Source organism: Pipistrellus kuhlii, unplaced genomic scaffold (assembly GCF_014108245.1).
Source record: "Pipistrellus kuhlii isolate mPipKuh1 unplaced genomic scaffold, mPipKuh1.p scaffold_m20_p_12, whole genome shotgun sequence".
NCBI lineage: Eukaryota > Metazoa > Chordata > Mammalia > Chiroptera > Vespertilionidae > Pipistrellus > Pipistrellus kuhlii.
In genome coordinates this window covers 28,425,159-28,441,652 of record NW_023425427.1, presented here as the reverse complement: position 1 = coordinate 28,441,652, position 16,494 = coordinate 28,425,159, and the positions used below count along the sequence as shown (strand labels likewise).

Here is a 16,494-nt window from a genome sequence, read left to right as displayed (position 1 = left end):
TGGAATCAAACCCGGGACCCTTCAGTCCACAGGCTGATGCTCTATCCACTGAGCCAAACCAGCTAGGGCAACCTATTGATCTTAATAGTCAGTTCCATCAGGCACAGATACTAGTGGTACCAGTTAATAATGTGGATTTTTTTCCATAGATGGAGTTACACATATGTTGGTATATATGTGATTTAATATGTATGCTATTTTGTTGTATTGACAACAAGCTTCAAAACTTCATGTCAAATTTGCTGAAGTTAACATCATAGATATTTTTACATTTAAAAGTGTCGAATTTCATGCCAAAAAAAAGAGCATTTGCCAGAAGTTTTAATTCATTACTTTATTTTGAAGAAAAGTGTTTTTGAATACTTTGGGAAGCTTATGGTGAACCTGCTCCATCTCAAGACACTTGTGAATGCTGGTTTAAACACTTTAAAAATGATGATTTTGATGTGAAAGACAGAACATTCAGGTCAACTGAAAAAGTTTGAAGACCAACAATTACAAGCATTATTGGATGAAGATGCATGTCAAACTCAAAAACAACTTGCAGTAAGGTTAAATATTACTCAGCAAACAATTTCTGATCATCTACAAGCAATGGGAAATATTTTAAAGGAAGAAAAATGTGGGTGCCACATCAACTGAACGAAAGACAAATGGAAAACTGAAAAGTCATCAGCAAAATGTTGCTTCAACGGCACAAAAGAAAGTCTTTTTTGCATCCAATTCTGACTGGCAATGAAAAGTTTTGAGAATCCCAAACACACAAAATCATGGGTTGATCCAGGTCAACCATCAACATCAACTAAATGGCCAAATCACTTCAGAAAGAAGACAATGCTCTGTTATTGGTGGGATCAGGAAAGTGTAATGTATTATGAGCTTCTAAAACCAGGTGAAACCATCAATACTGATTGCTACCAACAACAAATAATTAAGGTGAACCACACTTTGATCATGAAACGACCAGAATGTTCCAGAAGACACAGCAAAGTAATTTTGCTTCATGATAATGCACCATCACACACTTCAAAGCCAGTTAAAGACATATTAAAAGATCTTGCCTGGGAAGTAGTAACCCACCTGCTGTATTGATCAGACCTTGCTCCTTCAGATTACCACTTGTTCTGGTCGATGGCACACGCACTTTCTGAGCAGCACTTCAAAACGTATGAAGAAGTGGAAAATTGGGTCTCTTAATGGTTTGCCTCTAAACAAGAAAAGTTCTATTGGGATGGTATCCTCAAATTACCTGAAAGATAGGGAAATGTGTAGGTAGCAATGGACATTACTTTGCATAAAGCACTTCTGATGTTTCTCTTGAAATTATCATGTTTTCTTTGAGTACAAATTCTGCATTATTAACTGGTACACCCGGTAAATCTTGGATGTGTATCCTGAATTAGCTTGTCCATTTCCACATTGAAGACAATGCTTCACTTTAGAAGAATAATAAATTATATTGTAAAAGAATTGGAGTTTTGGAATTCATACTCATGCCCCTGGCTTAGAATTGTGGTTCTGCCGCTTTCTTACTATAGAGACTTTAACGAGTCAGTTCATTTTTCTGAGCCTCAGATTTCTCACAGGTAAAATAATGTTAGTAATTACTATCTTATTGCACTCTTATGAGCAGGACGTGAAATGAGATTAGTTGGAAAGTGTTTTGCACAAGGAAAAGTCTTAAATAATTTTAGATTTTTTTAATAAAAAAGACTTATGGTCTCAATTTTATTGTCATAGGTTATATGCTATTCTGTTTTTCATTGAAGTATCAATTTCACCCAGGAATTGGTTGACCCTTAAGAGAAATGTGATTTAGCAGAATATCAGAGCCAAAACGTGGTCAGTTTTGGCACTGATTATTCTGTAAAAGAGAAAGATAATTAGAAATCATTGGTTATAATCTTTTTATTTTTAGAAATGAAAATTAATTTTTTTCCAAGAAAAATTGTTTTAAATATAAAAATGTTACATGCAATAAATGCCAATATTCAAGACAAAAATCTTAAATATAATAATATTACATGCAATAATATTAATATTTCAAGAAAAATTACTAGTTATAATCTTCATGCAAAATGTTTAATAATTGTGACCAAAATGATCCCAGGAATGAATCATAGAGTCACAGATATAAATTATTTTCTTCGTTTTAATATTATTCTTTAACATCTATACTAACATTGCATGTTAGTACGAAAAAAATTGTTACATTGGTAACACTCCCAACTCTTATCCAACTCAAGAAAATTCTATATGTACCTAGTTTCTTGCCTTTTTTGTTTTTTGGGGTTTTTTTTTGTCATTTTTACATTTTTAATGCATTTTTCATTGGGGTGACATTTGTTATTAACAAAATTATATAGATTTCAGGGGTACTGAAACCAAAGCATTTGTTATTTGTGCAAAATGTAATATATAATACTTTAGGGGGAAATCTATTATATTAATTCTTTTGATGCTCTACAATGAATGGCAATTTTGGAGATTCTTGAGAAACATATTTCCTTGAGGATATAAAAGTTTTTATTTTATTTGTTATTTTTTTATGAAGTCATCTAAAGAGGATAAGATATATCCTATTGGCTGTTATTAAGAGGCAATTTGCTGCAGAATTGAAAACTTGTAGTTTATATATTGCCAAACGCAAACACAATCTAAAAAGTAAATGTCAAAGTCATTTTGCATACAATGGACTGCACCATGGAAAATGGGTTGAATGCACAAGGGAAGCTAATTTAGTTTTCCTGTAAAGAGGCAATGATAGCTCTTCTGTAATGTTGACAGTGGTGACTGAGAGCAACAGACAGATAGATGCAAGGATTTAAAATCAATAAAGCTTGGTGATGGATTTGGGATGACTTCAGGCCAAACCTCAACTCTGTAAATTACTGGCTGTGCTAACTGAGGCTGTTTATCCACTTCTCCTCTCTAGTTCTCTGATTTCTTATCTGGAAAATGGGAATAACAATGCCCACTTCATTTGGGTTTTGTTTGATAACAAAACCTTCCATTTAGTGCCAAAACAAAAGACCATTTCAGACTACTGGGCCCATCATTCTAAAAGATGATTATTGAGCCTAATATATTCTCTGACCCTCCAAAAACCAGGACAGGGTTCAATGTATCCAGCCAACCAACATACATAGTAACACTTAATTTAACAAAGTTCACTTCTAATGAGCACTACTTCAATTAACAAACTATCTAGTATTAATCTGAGGTAGAGATGGCTCCAGTGCTGCTGACTAGTCCCTCAGATGTTAACATTGTGGATTACTAGCTAGAATTAACCAGGTGCTCTGAGGATAGAAATTAGCACATATGCCACATTCTATGTGATCTATTTAATAAAATTACATATATATATCTCTCAAATTATATAATAATTTGAATATAATAAATTGAGTCTGTGGTGGGAAAAACTGAAATGGGTGGATGGGTGGTCACAATGATTACAAAATAATGAGGACACCTAGAATTCAAAATTCCTTTTCCTGAACTGATGACAATGTTAATTAATATTCCTAATTCAGTAGCAAATCCTACAAAGTGCAATTTCTCCTAAACAGCTAAAGCGTAGGAAAAAAAAAGATTCATTTTCAGTTAATGACTGCTTTGTCTTTTTTCTTTCTCTTCTTTTTTTCTAGAAAATAAAATGAAGTAAATTATTTTATCCTTCTGGGTGCTTTACTATTTTGTCAGGAAGACAAGTTTCTCAAATTTCAGGAAACTACAAATCCAAGTCCTAACCCACTCATGTTCTCTGTCCTCTGTTGCTGCCTTTTCCTTACCATTCAGCCTTCTTTCTGACTATGCTACAGGCACTGCCTTTTGTTCTTTATAAGATACTCATTAACATTTGCTAATGTATGCTAATGAGCAGTAATTATCATCTATGGGAACAAAAGCAGTGTTAGGAAGGCCTGAGAGTACTCTACAGAGTTCAGCCAGCCTTGCTTCCTGCTTCTTTATGCTCTAGGAACAATTGTCTGCTTTCAGTCATTTCGTAATTCTTTAGTGTTTTTATTTTTTTTAATATATGTTTCATTTTATTTGCTTAACTATAAATCCTGACAACCATTCTTTATGACTTCAAATATTGCAGAAATGCTTTGGGGGACAGAGACATTCCTTTTTGTTCCAAGCAATCCAAGGATCTAAGCATAGCCGCCAAGGTTTTATAATGAATAATTTTCATCTGGGTGTTATTTTGGTATCCTATTGCTATAAAAGATTTTAGCCACAAAAACCCACATACGCGAATGTATTTTTATTTCAGCACACTTATTTACAGTGGTTGCCCTTTATGGTGGTAATTGCAATGTGAGAGCACACACTCTGAATTTATATTATGACAGCATGGTTAAATAAGAAATGTCCCTTCCTCAAATAATCTAAATGCAAAGGAAAAGCAAGACTTACCTTTTTGTAACCACACAGAGCTGTAAATGCCTTGGTAAATAGCTATTTATTTATTAAATATGTATAGTAAAAAAAAAGCCAACCCTCCAAACCATACAGAATAAAAAAGCCATTTTTATTCTTTCTGTAGACTAATGGTGTCATGAAATATATAATTGCAGTTTCTCACAAATACTCCAATATATAACTTACTATTTGAAGAACTATGCTTCAATATTTCATAGTTACTCATCATTTTTATTCAATTTTCCTCCTACTTCACTGATTGTTCATTTTCAGTCTCTGGTTGTTTTTTTAATCCCTGTCCTCCTAACTCTGGAGTCTTTTTTTCTGTGTTTTTTTGTTTGTTTGTTTTTTGTTTTTTACATTCATTTTCCTGGATATCTCACCTAGTCTTATGGCTTTAAATACATAAAAATGCTAATAATTCCAAAATTTTTATTTACAGCCAAAACTTTTCTTCTGCACTTTAGATACAAATACCCACTGCTAAGTCACCTTAAACTTGGATGGTTAATGGGCATCTTAAATCCAACATGTCAAATTAAGCTGATCTTCAACCTGATTTTCCTATTTATGCTATTCTCTCTATAGCTTTCCCCTCTCCTTTTCTTGCAAATCTATCTTTCTCATTGCCCAGGCCAAAATCCTTTGGGTTGTTTTTGATTTCTCCCTTCCTCTCACATCCCACATCACACCCCATGCTGATTTGGAAATGTCTTTGATACAGAATAGATTAATATCTCTTTCAGGCAGTTTAGTCTGAGGTGAAAGGTATCCCATTTATATGCAAGGGCTCGATGTTGACATTTACTCATACACAAAAAAGGAACCTTGAAAAGAATTTTCTCCAAAAGCCTAAAAAATGTAAATAATACATTGCCATAAAAACCAAATAAGGTAGATAAGATACTCATAACTAATTATAGATCTCACTTCTACAAAATAATGAGACTCCTCAAAGTCTTTTTGTCTACAGTCTACAAACTCACATCCCTGGGAATTTTGCTCTGTACTTTCTTATGAGTGTACCATAAATGCTAATGGAATGAATGAATTTCTAGTTTCCAAAGTAATTACCTGGTGCTGCAAACATCCCTTCAAGAGTTACAAATGTGGGTCAGAGGAACAGGAAATATCATTTAACTCTTCCAGCCACTTGGCCACTCTGATCTAGAGGCACCATAAACGCCTTGCAGTGCTATAGATGGAAAAAGAAAGCCTGGAACAGCATCCGCTTTGCTGAACGATTCCAATGCTTCTGAAATGTGACATTTTGCTGTTGTTTTCCTCTTACTGTTTTTAATTACTGGGTCTATTTGCATGAAACGAGGATCTGGGTTGCCTAGGAGTTCATCTGTTCCCATTGCATATTCCTGTCTTAAATGAGCTTACTTCAATGTAGTTTAGCTTGCTGCCTCCAGCATTTTGACAGGACCTCCCTGTCCTCTTATTCACTGTCCTCCAAGACACTCTGCAGGAGAGAGTTTATTTTTAAAGTACATAATCAATAGGCGCTGGGAAGCGGCCAAAGCATGAAGGGATCATGTGGTTGGAAATAAACTACTAGGATTGCTGAGAGGAGGGATGGCAAGAGGCCATGCCAAACATTGTCTGAGAAGGGAAAGACAGTCTTAGCTCTCATTTAAGGGCTCTCAGTGTCTTTGCCCAGGCTTTTTGTCTTGGAGGTTTTATTTTAGCTTGGTTCTTTAGCATCACTTTGAGTTGCAGTAGATACAGACCAGCATTACAGTTGTTTTTCAGGCCAAATAATAGCTCATTAAAATCAAGTTTGGCCCTAGCTAGTTTGGCTCAGTGGCTAGAGCATCAGCCTGTGGACTGAAAGGTCCTGGGTTCCCTTTTGGTCAAGGGCACATGCCCTGGTTGCAGGCTTGATCCCCAGGGGGCGTGCAGGAGGCAGCCGATCAATGATTCTCTCCCATTGATGTTTCTATCTCTCTCTCCCTCTCCCTTCCTCTCTGAAATCAATAAAAATATATTTTAAAGAATCAAATTTGGTCTGAGGTTCACAATGGAGTCTTAAATATCCTAGTCATAGTGCTACAGTGTATATCTTATCTAATAAATAGGGAATATGCAAATTGACCACCATACTGTCACAAAATATGGTGGCATCCACAGCAGAGGCAGGGTTTCTGTAACACAAGATGGCTGCAACCACAGTGGAGGCCAAATTTCTGTAACGAGCCTTAACGAGCAATCAGCAGGGACCTAAGGCTGTATGGCACTGGACCAGGGCAGGGGACTGAGGCTGAGGCCCCACTGCCTGGTGGGGCTGGACAGGGGACCTGAGGCTGTGCCCCCCAACCCAGAGGGGCTTAAAGGGGACCTCAAGATACATCCCCCATCCTGGTGCTGGGCCAGGGGACGTCAGGCTGCTCCCCCTGCCCTGGGCCAGGGGATCTCAGGCCATGACCCTCACCCTGGCTCCAGAGGCCCTGAGACTGTGTCCACCACATGGTGGGGCTTGACAGGGGAATCTCAGACCATGCCCCCTACCTGGTGGGACTTACTGGGGATCTCAGACTGTGTCTCATGCCCAATGGGGCTTGACAGAGGATCTCAAGGCGCACTCCCTGCCTGGCGCTGGGCCAGGAGACATGAGGTTGTGCCCCCTACCCAAGAGGGGCTTGATAGGGACCTGAGGCTGCACCCCCCTCCCCCATCCTGCGGTGCACAGAGGCTGAGCCCTCCTGCCTGGCAGGGCTTGACAAGGGTAGGGCCATCTGGGTCTGGGTCTTGTGCAATTTTGAGGTGCCACAGGTAGATGGAGACTTGACTCCGGGTCCCGTGGCATGCCCCAGACTCTGACAGGAGGAAGATTTTCATATACATTTTACTAATTTTCTTTCATCTCTTTCATCTCTTTCATCTATTACAGAGAAAGGGCAAATAACCATATTAAAATATTTCCTCTAATTAATACCCCTTTAATGTGCATGAATTTTGTGCACCTGTCCTATATATATATATATATATATATATATATATATATATATATATATATATATGATTTCAGAGAGGAAGGGAGAAAGGGAGAGAGAGAGAGAGAGAGAGAGATAGAAACATCAATGATGAGAAAGAATCATTGATAGGCTGCCTCATGCATGCCCCACAGTGGGGATCAAGCCTGTAACCCAGGCATGTGCCCTGACTGAGAATTGAACTATGACTTCCAGGTTCATAGGTAAATGTGCAACCACTGGGCCAAGCCAGCTGGGCCATAGAGCTGCAGTTTAGTTCTCAATTCTGATGATGCCTTTTCTGATCCTTTTGTTGTTGTTGTTAATCCTTATCCAAGTATATTTCCCCATTGTTTTTATAGAGAGTGGGAGGGAGCAGGAGAGACACACACAGAGAGAAACATCAATGGGAGAGAGACACATAAATTGGTTGCCTCACGCACATGACCCAACCAGAGCCAGGGATGGACTCTGCAATCAAGGTACTTATCCTTGACTGGAATCAAACCTAGGACCCTTCAGTGCGCAGGCTGATGCTCTATCCACTGAGCCAGACCAGCTAGGCTGCCTTTGCTGACCTTTTGCATCAAGAACAAACCAATTATGATCACAATAACTATTAAAAATGACTATTCATGACCCCTGACTCAACCGCCAGACAACAGGCTGGACTGAGTAAAGAGGGCATTTAAGGAGAATGTGCAGATGATCATGTACCAACTGAGACACTCTGTTAGAAAGTCACTCAGAGGAGGGGAGGGGCTATGTCTGCAATACTCCCCATTACATGGCTCAGAAACCATGGCTCTTTTTTAGTTCTTTACTTGCAGCCACCAGGATGTCTCCTCTAATGGATTTTTAGGTTTCATTTAATGGTCGTCTATGACTATCCTTCTCGTACCTGAAAAGATGACCTATGTTCCAGCCCTGTTTTTTCTCTCTCCTATCATCAGAGGAAAGGGCTTTGTTGCTCTTCTCTTTGGCTTAGTACATTTCATTCTGGGACTTTTATTTAATATATGACCTTTCCTAAAGATTTTCTTATATTTTTGTTCATTTAAATGTTGTTTTTTTCTATTTCATTGAATTAACAGTATTTAATCATGTCTGGTGGGTTGATTATCATAAATCAGCACAATATTTAGTGTGAATTTTTACTTTAGTGTGTTGTAGAATAGATAGATTGTGTGGCAGCCTTTGCTATGCGTCCTTAGCTGTTTCTGTATTATACACACTGACCAGACCCTCCTCCAAGGCTTATCTTATCGCATTACAATGCCTTCCTAGGGAATTCTCCCTTTGACTGAAGAAGCTTGGAGGAGGTGGCATTAATTGCAAATGAAAAACCATGGCCTATTGTTGAATATAGAATATCTTCTTAGCCGTGTCTGCCTTCCCTGTTGCAAACTCTCAGTGATGACTTAAAGATCTTTGTGTATAGATGCAACTACAGCCAGTGACAGAAGGCATATGTCCACTCAGAACAAAAGAACACTTATTTTCACACTGCATGGCTGACATGGAGTGATAACATTTTTGCATATTCTAAAAATTTTTATGCAGATGCCTTTTAAAGGCAAAGAGTGCTTTTACAATAATCTTCTTTGTGAATGGAATTTAGACTCTTGGCATGTGCTGTCTGTTCAATATGCCTGTTAAGTTCTGAATAATAAGCTGTGACAGTGTGTGAGCAGAAACAAAACCGGAGGTTATTTCCCATGCTCACAGCAACATTGTCATCTTTGATTTTTTTTTAAACTTATGCTCATCCACCTTAAATAAAAATATGATAAAATCAATATTTTATAAGCAAGTTACTAACTAGACCAAGATTCTAAGGAAATAGACTGCTGTAATATTTACCATGCCAAGTCACAGAGCTTTGCTTGTCTCTGGTTAACTAAACTTGAAATGAATGAGCAATAGTTAACAAAGAAAAAAAAAATCTGCCAATTAATATATTTTCCCATATGATTTTATATTAAAATTTTTATGAAATCTTTATATTCCTTTATACAAATGGAGCAAAACTGAAAACAAGGCACTTTTTAAGTATGGGGTGAGAGATAAACAGAATAAATATTCTTTGTCTTAGAAAGAGCTGTAATATCACTTATCTTCCCATTGTCAAGGTAAATCATATATTAGAAAATTAGGCTGTATCTATATAATACTTACAGAAACTATTGAAATAGGAAATACTAGCCTTTAAGCATTTTTTGAAAGGCTTTTGACATTGGTTAGCTGGTTAGAATGAAATATTCTCTGTTTTAATAAGCTAATTTGGTTATAATAACCAAATTGTGCATGTGGATATAGCTTTAATAAACATTTAATTTTCATAGGGTAAAATAATTCAACAAACCCCAAGTCTAATTATTGCAAAACAGAATTTACTTTGGTTGAAGCTATTTTAAATTGATCTGACAGGCTTATAATTGATGTTTTGCAAATGCTCGAAGGCAATGAAGTAGAAAAGTCTTTATTCAACACTGTATAAGGAGCTGTAGCTGTGGATTTTTAATAAACAGTGCTCATTTGGACAATTTTACTGAAAATGTTTTTATTAACTTTATTATGAAAATAATAACAGTGAAAAACAGTGCCTGACAATTGTACCATCACTTAAAGATTCACTATGTTTTTTCTTTCTTTAACAGTACAAATCCAAGTGGAGGAAAGTGAAGATGATACCGAGGAAAGTTCAAGTAAGTGGGGAGGGACGCACTTGAGATAAATTTCCTGTGGAAAAGCAGCGAGTTCAGGGCATTCACCCTCTTATTTTGTGGGATCATGCTACCACATGTAAGTACAGGAACATGTGTGATTCACTTTTTTGATGGTCTCACAAAAGAGATCAAGTCCAGCAAATAGAATCTCTACTCCATATTCCATTCCATTGGCGCACTCACACACACACACCACCCAATTCGTAAGTTACCCATGATCAAGTAAGTTAGTTGGTAGTCTGGAAAACTTGCTTTTTTATTTCTCTTTTTCCCTGTTAAAGTCTTTGTCCTGAAATCTTTTTTCTAAGGTTGAGACTATTACAATGAAACAGATTGGCCATGTTGACTGGACTGAGCAGGTGGTTCAATTAAAATGAATCAGCAAGTTCTTTTGTAATTTGTCCAAATTGCTCCGTTGTTTTTACTTTCTGTAGGTTCAGCTCAAGAGCCTGGATTGAAACCCCATGCAGATCACTCATGGGCTAGAACACATGTGTCAAACACAAGGCCCGCGGGCCAAATCCGTCCTGCCAGGCCTTGCAATGTGGCCCGCACCGCGCTGTCATCACTGCACTCCGCTGCGTTTCCATCACAATGACAGTTTATGACTGTTCAGTAAACCATTCGGCCCACGATTTAGGCTGGATTTTAGATTTTGGCCCCTTCTCTGATTGAGTTCGACACCCCTAGGCTAGAACATGAGAAAAATCATTATGTGAGCAAAAGCTTCAAATTTACCAAAACTGAAAGGAAAAGCTGCATCTAGAGAATCGTTCAATTAGATGATACATCAACTATGAATTTAATAACCTGACCTCAATATGGCCACCAGTGAATGTTCACAATGCCATTTGTTTTTAATAATTTATGAAAAAAGCCCAGACTCGCATGCATATCTTGGATACCATGGTTTGAATACTGTAGGGGTGGGGAAATACTTTTTCCCTCTACCTTTCTGAATTTTTAGCTGAGAATCCTGTAATATAAGACAGTTTAACAAGGGGGGAAAAACCCACACAAACAAGTTTATTAACACGTATAGTTCATATATAAGATAATACCTAGGAAAAAAATAAGTAAACTTAAGAGAGAATAAATGATTTTTAGGAAAGATGAATGGGCCCTTTGAAGAATACATGGGAAGTATGATAGTTTGTGACAAAGTTTGCCAGAATATGGTATCTATTTCTAGTCTTCTGTCCTTGGATGTGTCAACCTTCCCTGGGGATGAAACTCCTCAGGAGAGGATTTATGATAATTGAATTCCTGTTGGAGGCTGTGTCCTTAGGCAGATAAGGGAGTTCTGAGAAAGCCTCTTCCTGAATTTGCTGTTTTAAAAGTGTCTACTGCCCAAAGTAATCACCGTAACAAGATGGCATATTCTGGGGTAGTACATCTTAAACTCCAATAGTCTTACTTTGAAGTGGCATATTCTGCTACCCTTTAATACTGAATTGCGACCATTCCAAAAGGTAACATTATATGCAAATCTGCATTTAGTAGGCGACTGCAAACATTAATATTTTTAGAATTTGAATATTTAGAAATTAGTTAAAGCACTAAAGACTGCCTTTTGTTCTTAAGTGGTAAAAGATAAATCTAATGATATACTTTTCATCCAAGGTAAAACTCTGCAAGTTTAATAGTTTACCTTTAATACAAAATATACTAAAATGTAGAGTATTAAGTGGCTGCTTGAATTCTTGAGTTATTTGTGGGTGAAATTGTTTCTCAATCCCTGTCAAGCTTTGTCCTTTCTATAATCAGTGACTAATTTGCCTAAGAAAGGCTTAGTAAATTTTCAGAATGGCAGAATGCACAGATAACCTATGGCATTTGCCACAATATTTCACCAGTGGAAAATCACGTTTGGTTTTGATAACAAAGTAGTTTTCAAAACCTGGTTTCTATGCTAACCAAACTTTAATAATATAGGCAATGACTTGAAATATCAGTAAAAAAGTTTAGATAACAAATGTTAAAAGATAAAACATATATGCAAAAATGACCATATTTAACTATTAAATGAGGAATCTGATGAGGCATTATTACAGTTCAAAATCCAAAGAATAGACATAATTTTAGACCAGGAATATTGAAATGATGTGCAAATGAAGACATGACTGTTTTGTGGGTTGTTTTTTATTTTTATTTATTTCTCTTTTGGTGGAGGATGATTATTTGTCTACTAAATAGAGTTTTTTGTGTGTCTGCATACAGTAATTATTTTGCATTACTATCCAGTTATCTATTAAATATAATTTACTGAATTACAAAGCAGTTCCCAAAAATCTGAATCAGATAACACAGAAGGCTATGTTACAGACAATTTATAATTTTCCATTGAAGTATAAATTTTTTCCTACTGTAGCTTTTAAATAATGGGGTATTAATAAGTATGGGTAATATTTAATTTTTATAATAATTGATTCTAAATATTAGAAGAAGTTAAGAATATTAAATTTTAAAAAGATAAAAGTGAAGTAGGATTATATGTTATAAAATGTGAAGGAAGGAACTGAATTCTCTTTCTACTCTTTACCTGAAAGCTTCCTAAGAAATTATAGACAAATGAGGCATTGTTAATTGAAAAAAAAAAAGTAATAACGTTATTTCTTTCAGGTTTACATTGAATTTGTATTTATAAGTTATGTCTCTTCATTAGGATTGAATGATCAAGCAAATGTATTTATCAGTTTATCCATTTCATTTGAAAAAGGGATATTTAGGAAAAAGAAGAAAGAAATATTTGGAATCAAGAATGAGGATAATTTAAATTAAGAGAAATCTCAAGGGCTAAGTTAATGTCTTCAAAATTATTCTAGTTTGTAGCCTTTCCTTGCCATTTCTATGCTTTGTTCTAAGATAGAAGTAGTAGTACACACATAGTGGTTAATCAGTCAACCCTATGTGTTGGATTGGTAACCTCTAAACTTGGTTTAAAAGTCATACAGTGATATTAAACTCCAAGTCATCTTGTTACCCAAGTAAATGAAGACTGGAATTCTAAAGGTTATTAAAAATTGTAGCTTCACATTCCATTTTTGAGTAGATGAACCACAAAAGAAATGATAATTTAGGTAAATGTATGTATATGGCAGGCTATGAAATATATATATAGCATAGTATATCCTGATATGGAGAATTGCTGGATTGTGGTGTCATTTCTGTGACAGTGTAATTAAAAAATAAGAATACAATTGGTATAGCAGGAAAGAACACTTCCTGATATTGCTCACTGAAGCATCAACTGGTGTGTTTAGGTGAAGAAGAATCAGAGGATGAAGATAAATTACCTCGAAGAGAAAGCATGAGACCTAAGAGGAAACGGACCAGAGATGTTATTAAAGAGGAAGACCTACCAGCTGAACCAGAGGATGAAGAAACGAGGAAGGCCAGAGAAAAAGAGAGAAAGAAGAAGTTGAGGAGGGGAGCGTAAGTTAGTTCTGATATTTAACTGAAGTTGTTGCTCATTCAAAAGCACCTGATGCTAAAAGAAGACGATTTCCCTTAGGAACTCTTTGGCTTTAAAATTGGTAATTAAAACGACCTTTAGAAAGACAGGCTTAATCTGATACTGCCATTTTATTGCACTTATTTAAATGTATTTTAATATTAAAATAGAATTCATAAATCAATGTATATTAAAAATGGCCTAAGAGGAATTTCCTTATGAGAGATCTAATCTGACATAGTTATTAACATATAATTAATTTAAATATTTTAAATAGGTCCCATTGATTATATGCGTTATTATTGAAGTAGAAAAGCCCTAAGCAATGAGCCCCAATCATTTTATTTTATGGAGCAGGAATTGGAAAACTATGGTTAATTCTAGCCCAAGATCTAACAATGGTTCTTATTATTTTAATAAAAAAATGACAAATATGGAACAGAGCTGTATGTAGCAGTCTAAACCTAAAATATTAACTATCTGTCCCTTTACAGAAAAAAAAAAAAAAGTGTACAGCCCCCTGTAACAGAGGATTGGGGTGGTCATTTCCTTTTAATACACTATTTATTTTTTAGTCCCACCAGGCCAACATTTTACTGAGTGCTGACTTTATGTAGAATAATATATTAAATGATGTTTAGGGAAAATCCAAGAAAATAATTTTCTGGTCTTTGCTTTCCAGAAATTTGTAGGTAGCAGACAGGTTGGAAAACTGTGTGTGTAAACAAATCTAATAATAGAAATCATAGATCCCTTGGAAAGGTTTTAAGAGAATAGCCAACCTATTCTTGCCAATCCCAGGTAATAGGACCACGAATCACTACCAGGTGAGCAGATCTCCTCCCAAACACTCTTAGGACTAAATGATGAGGAACTTTCTAAGATGGCCTTTCAAGATAGCACACTCTAGTGTTCAGTGAGTGGCTATTATTTTCCTCTTATAAGTAACCACAATGAAAAACAACTGTATGAAAATTATGTCAGTTTGAGAAGCTTAATATTAATAGTGTGGCTCCCTTTAAAATAAAAGAGAAACCTTTGTTTATTATATTTTTATTAATATATGTTTTTAAATTTCCCTTTTTTTTTCCCTCCTCTTCTCCTTCCTTCTCTTTCTTTTCTTTCTCCTTCTTCCCAGACTCCTTCTCTTTCTTCTTTCTTTCATAACCCAGACACCACCTACTTTAAGTTTTGACTCTGGCATTTAAAAATGTATTTCTATTGATTTTTAGAGAGAGAGGAAGTGAAAGGGAAACAGAAAGAGAAGCATCAATATGAGAGCGGAACATCGATTGGCTGCCTCCTGCACACCCCCTGCCAGGGATCGAGCCCCCAACTGAGGCATGTGCTCTGACTGAGAATCGAACCAGCAACCTCGTGCTACATGGGACAATGCCCAACCACCAGCCACAGGAGCCAGGACTGGCTGGCATTTTTTTGTGTTTTCTTTTAAACTATGTCTATGCTTTGTTCCTTTAAAAATAAAAAATATACACTTTACATTCCATGTCTTAATACTTATTTTTTAGTAATATTTTCTATTAGTAAAGCTTATATATCTGACAGTAGTATTTCACTGAGAAAACATCACCAGTACATATGCATGACATAGGTTGTATTCTAGAATTTGCCTTTGCTCTCTACTTATAAGAGGTCCTTTTAGAAAAGTGAGTTGGGTGGGGATTTCTCTGCTTTCTCAGTTTGCTTAAGGCACTCATGTCAACTGCTCAACCTCTAGGCTTAGGACCATAAGAAGCAGCCAGGTCTTGGCCCCTGTTGCTTGAGGGAATCTTGTTCTTTTGACAGTGTCCATCCTTAGTTGGTTCTCAGAAACCTACCCCTGCCTCCCTACCTACCCACTCCTCCACGGGGCCATACTTGGCTAAAATGAAGTTTGTCTTCGTAGGTTTTGCCAGTTATAATATTGTTGTCAAAATTTGTGCAACTATTTTGAATAGTACCATAAATTATTTGGGATGGTCACTAGTTCTGATATCTGTTTAAAGGTCCATTTTCTATTGTTCATTTTGAAGACAACTATCATTTAAAAAAGAAAATGTGTTAGCAAATATATTTTGAGAAAGATTGATTAATAGGCAAATCAGAGCACATTTATTTAGATTAATTAATTCATGCTCTTTTAAAATTTAAATGTTCAAGTGAAACACCTTAGGGAATTTTCTTGTTGCTGACCAAACATTTGAAACCAACTAAAACCAAGGTTATAGTGCTATCTTTGGAGATGTTTAAAAAACACTGCCCTGTTAGACATTTTGGAATATTTCTAATAATATTACAGGTTATTCCTGACTTAGTTTTAAATGAATAAGTAATATATTCATAGCAGTGAGAAATTCAGCATTTATGCCTCCTTTTTCCTAACAACTGTTGTTTAAATCAAACTTAAGATAGAAAGCTATGCTTGCATAAATTAGCCCTAAATTTTAGAAGATGAAGCATGTTTGTGCTATATTCTTTTAATATGATTAGCACTTTTTTTGAGTGGTTCCTAGAAAAGCAGACTCCTTGTAATACTGATGAATAATATTTTAATTGCTGTTTAATAATATTTTAATAATATGTGAAGATAGCTCATCCAACAGCTATACCTTGTAGCATAGCATGATTCACCTGTAGCCGTCAGTCATTAACAACAAAAACTTTAAAAATGTACCAATCTGGGATCAATTAATGTAAGAATAGATGTCTTTCCATACCATACTAAAATACATTGTTATAGTTCAGTAAACTTTAAGCACTGGGTTAATAATGATAACACATCATCCAAAAAAAAAGTCTGTATATAAACACATTCAATAAATATTTATCTATTATAGCTCCATGTCTGTGGAAGATAATTTGCTCGTCTTTGGAATACATGGATATGAACATACAATTGCCT

General features: G+C 35.8%; 1 protein-coding gene across 1 annotated transcript in view; it reads left to right on the top strand.

The window, feature by feature from the left end:
- The window catches only part of TMC1 (transmembrane channel like 1), a 113,064-nt gene that overhangs the window by 12,619 nt on the left and 83,951 nt on the right, over positions 1-16,494 (top strand). Inside the window, exons 2-3 of the mRNA XM_036433796.2 lie at positions 10,070-10,117; positions 13,402-13,573. Of these exons, the coding sequence (XP_036289689.1) occupies positions 10,070-10,117; positions 13,402-13,573 (220 nt within the window). The remainder of the gene's footprint in view (positions 1-10,069; positions 10,118-13,401; positions 13,574-16,494) is intronic.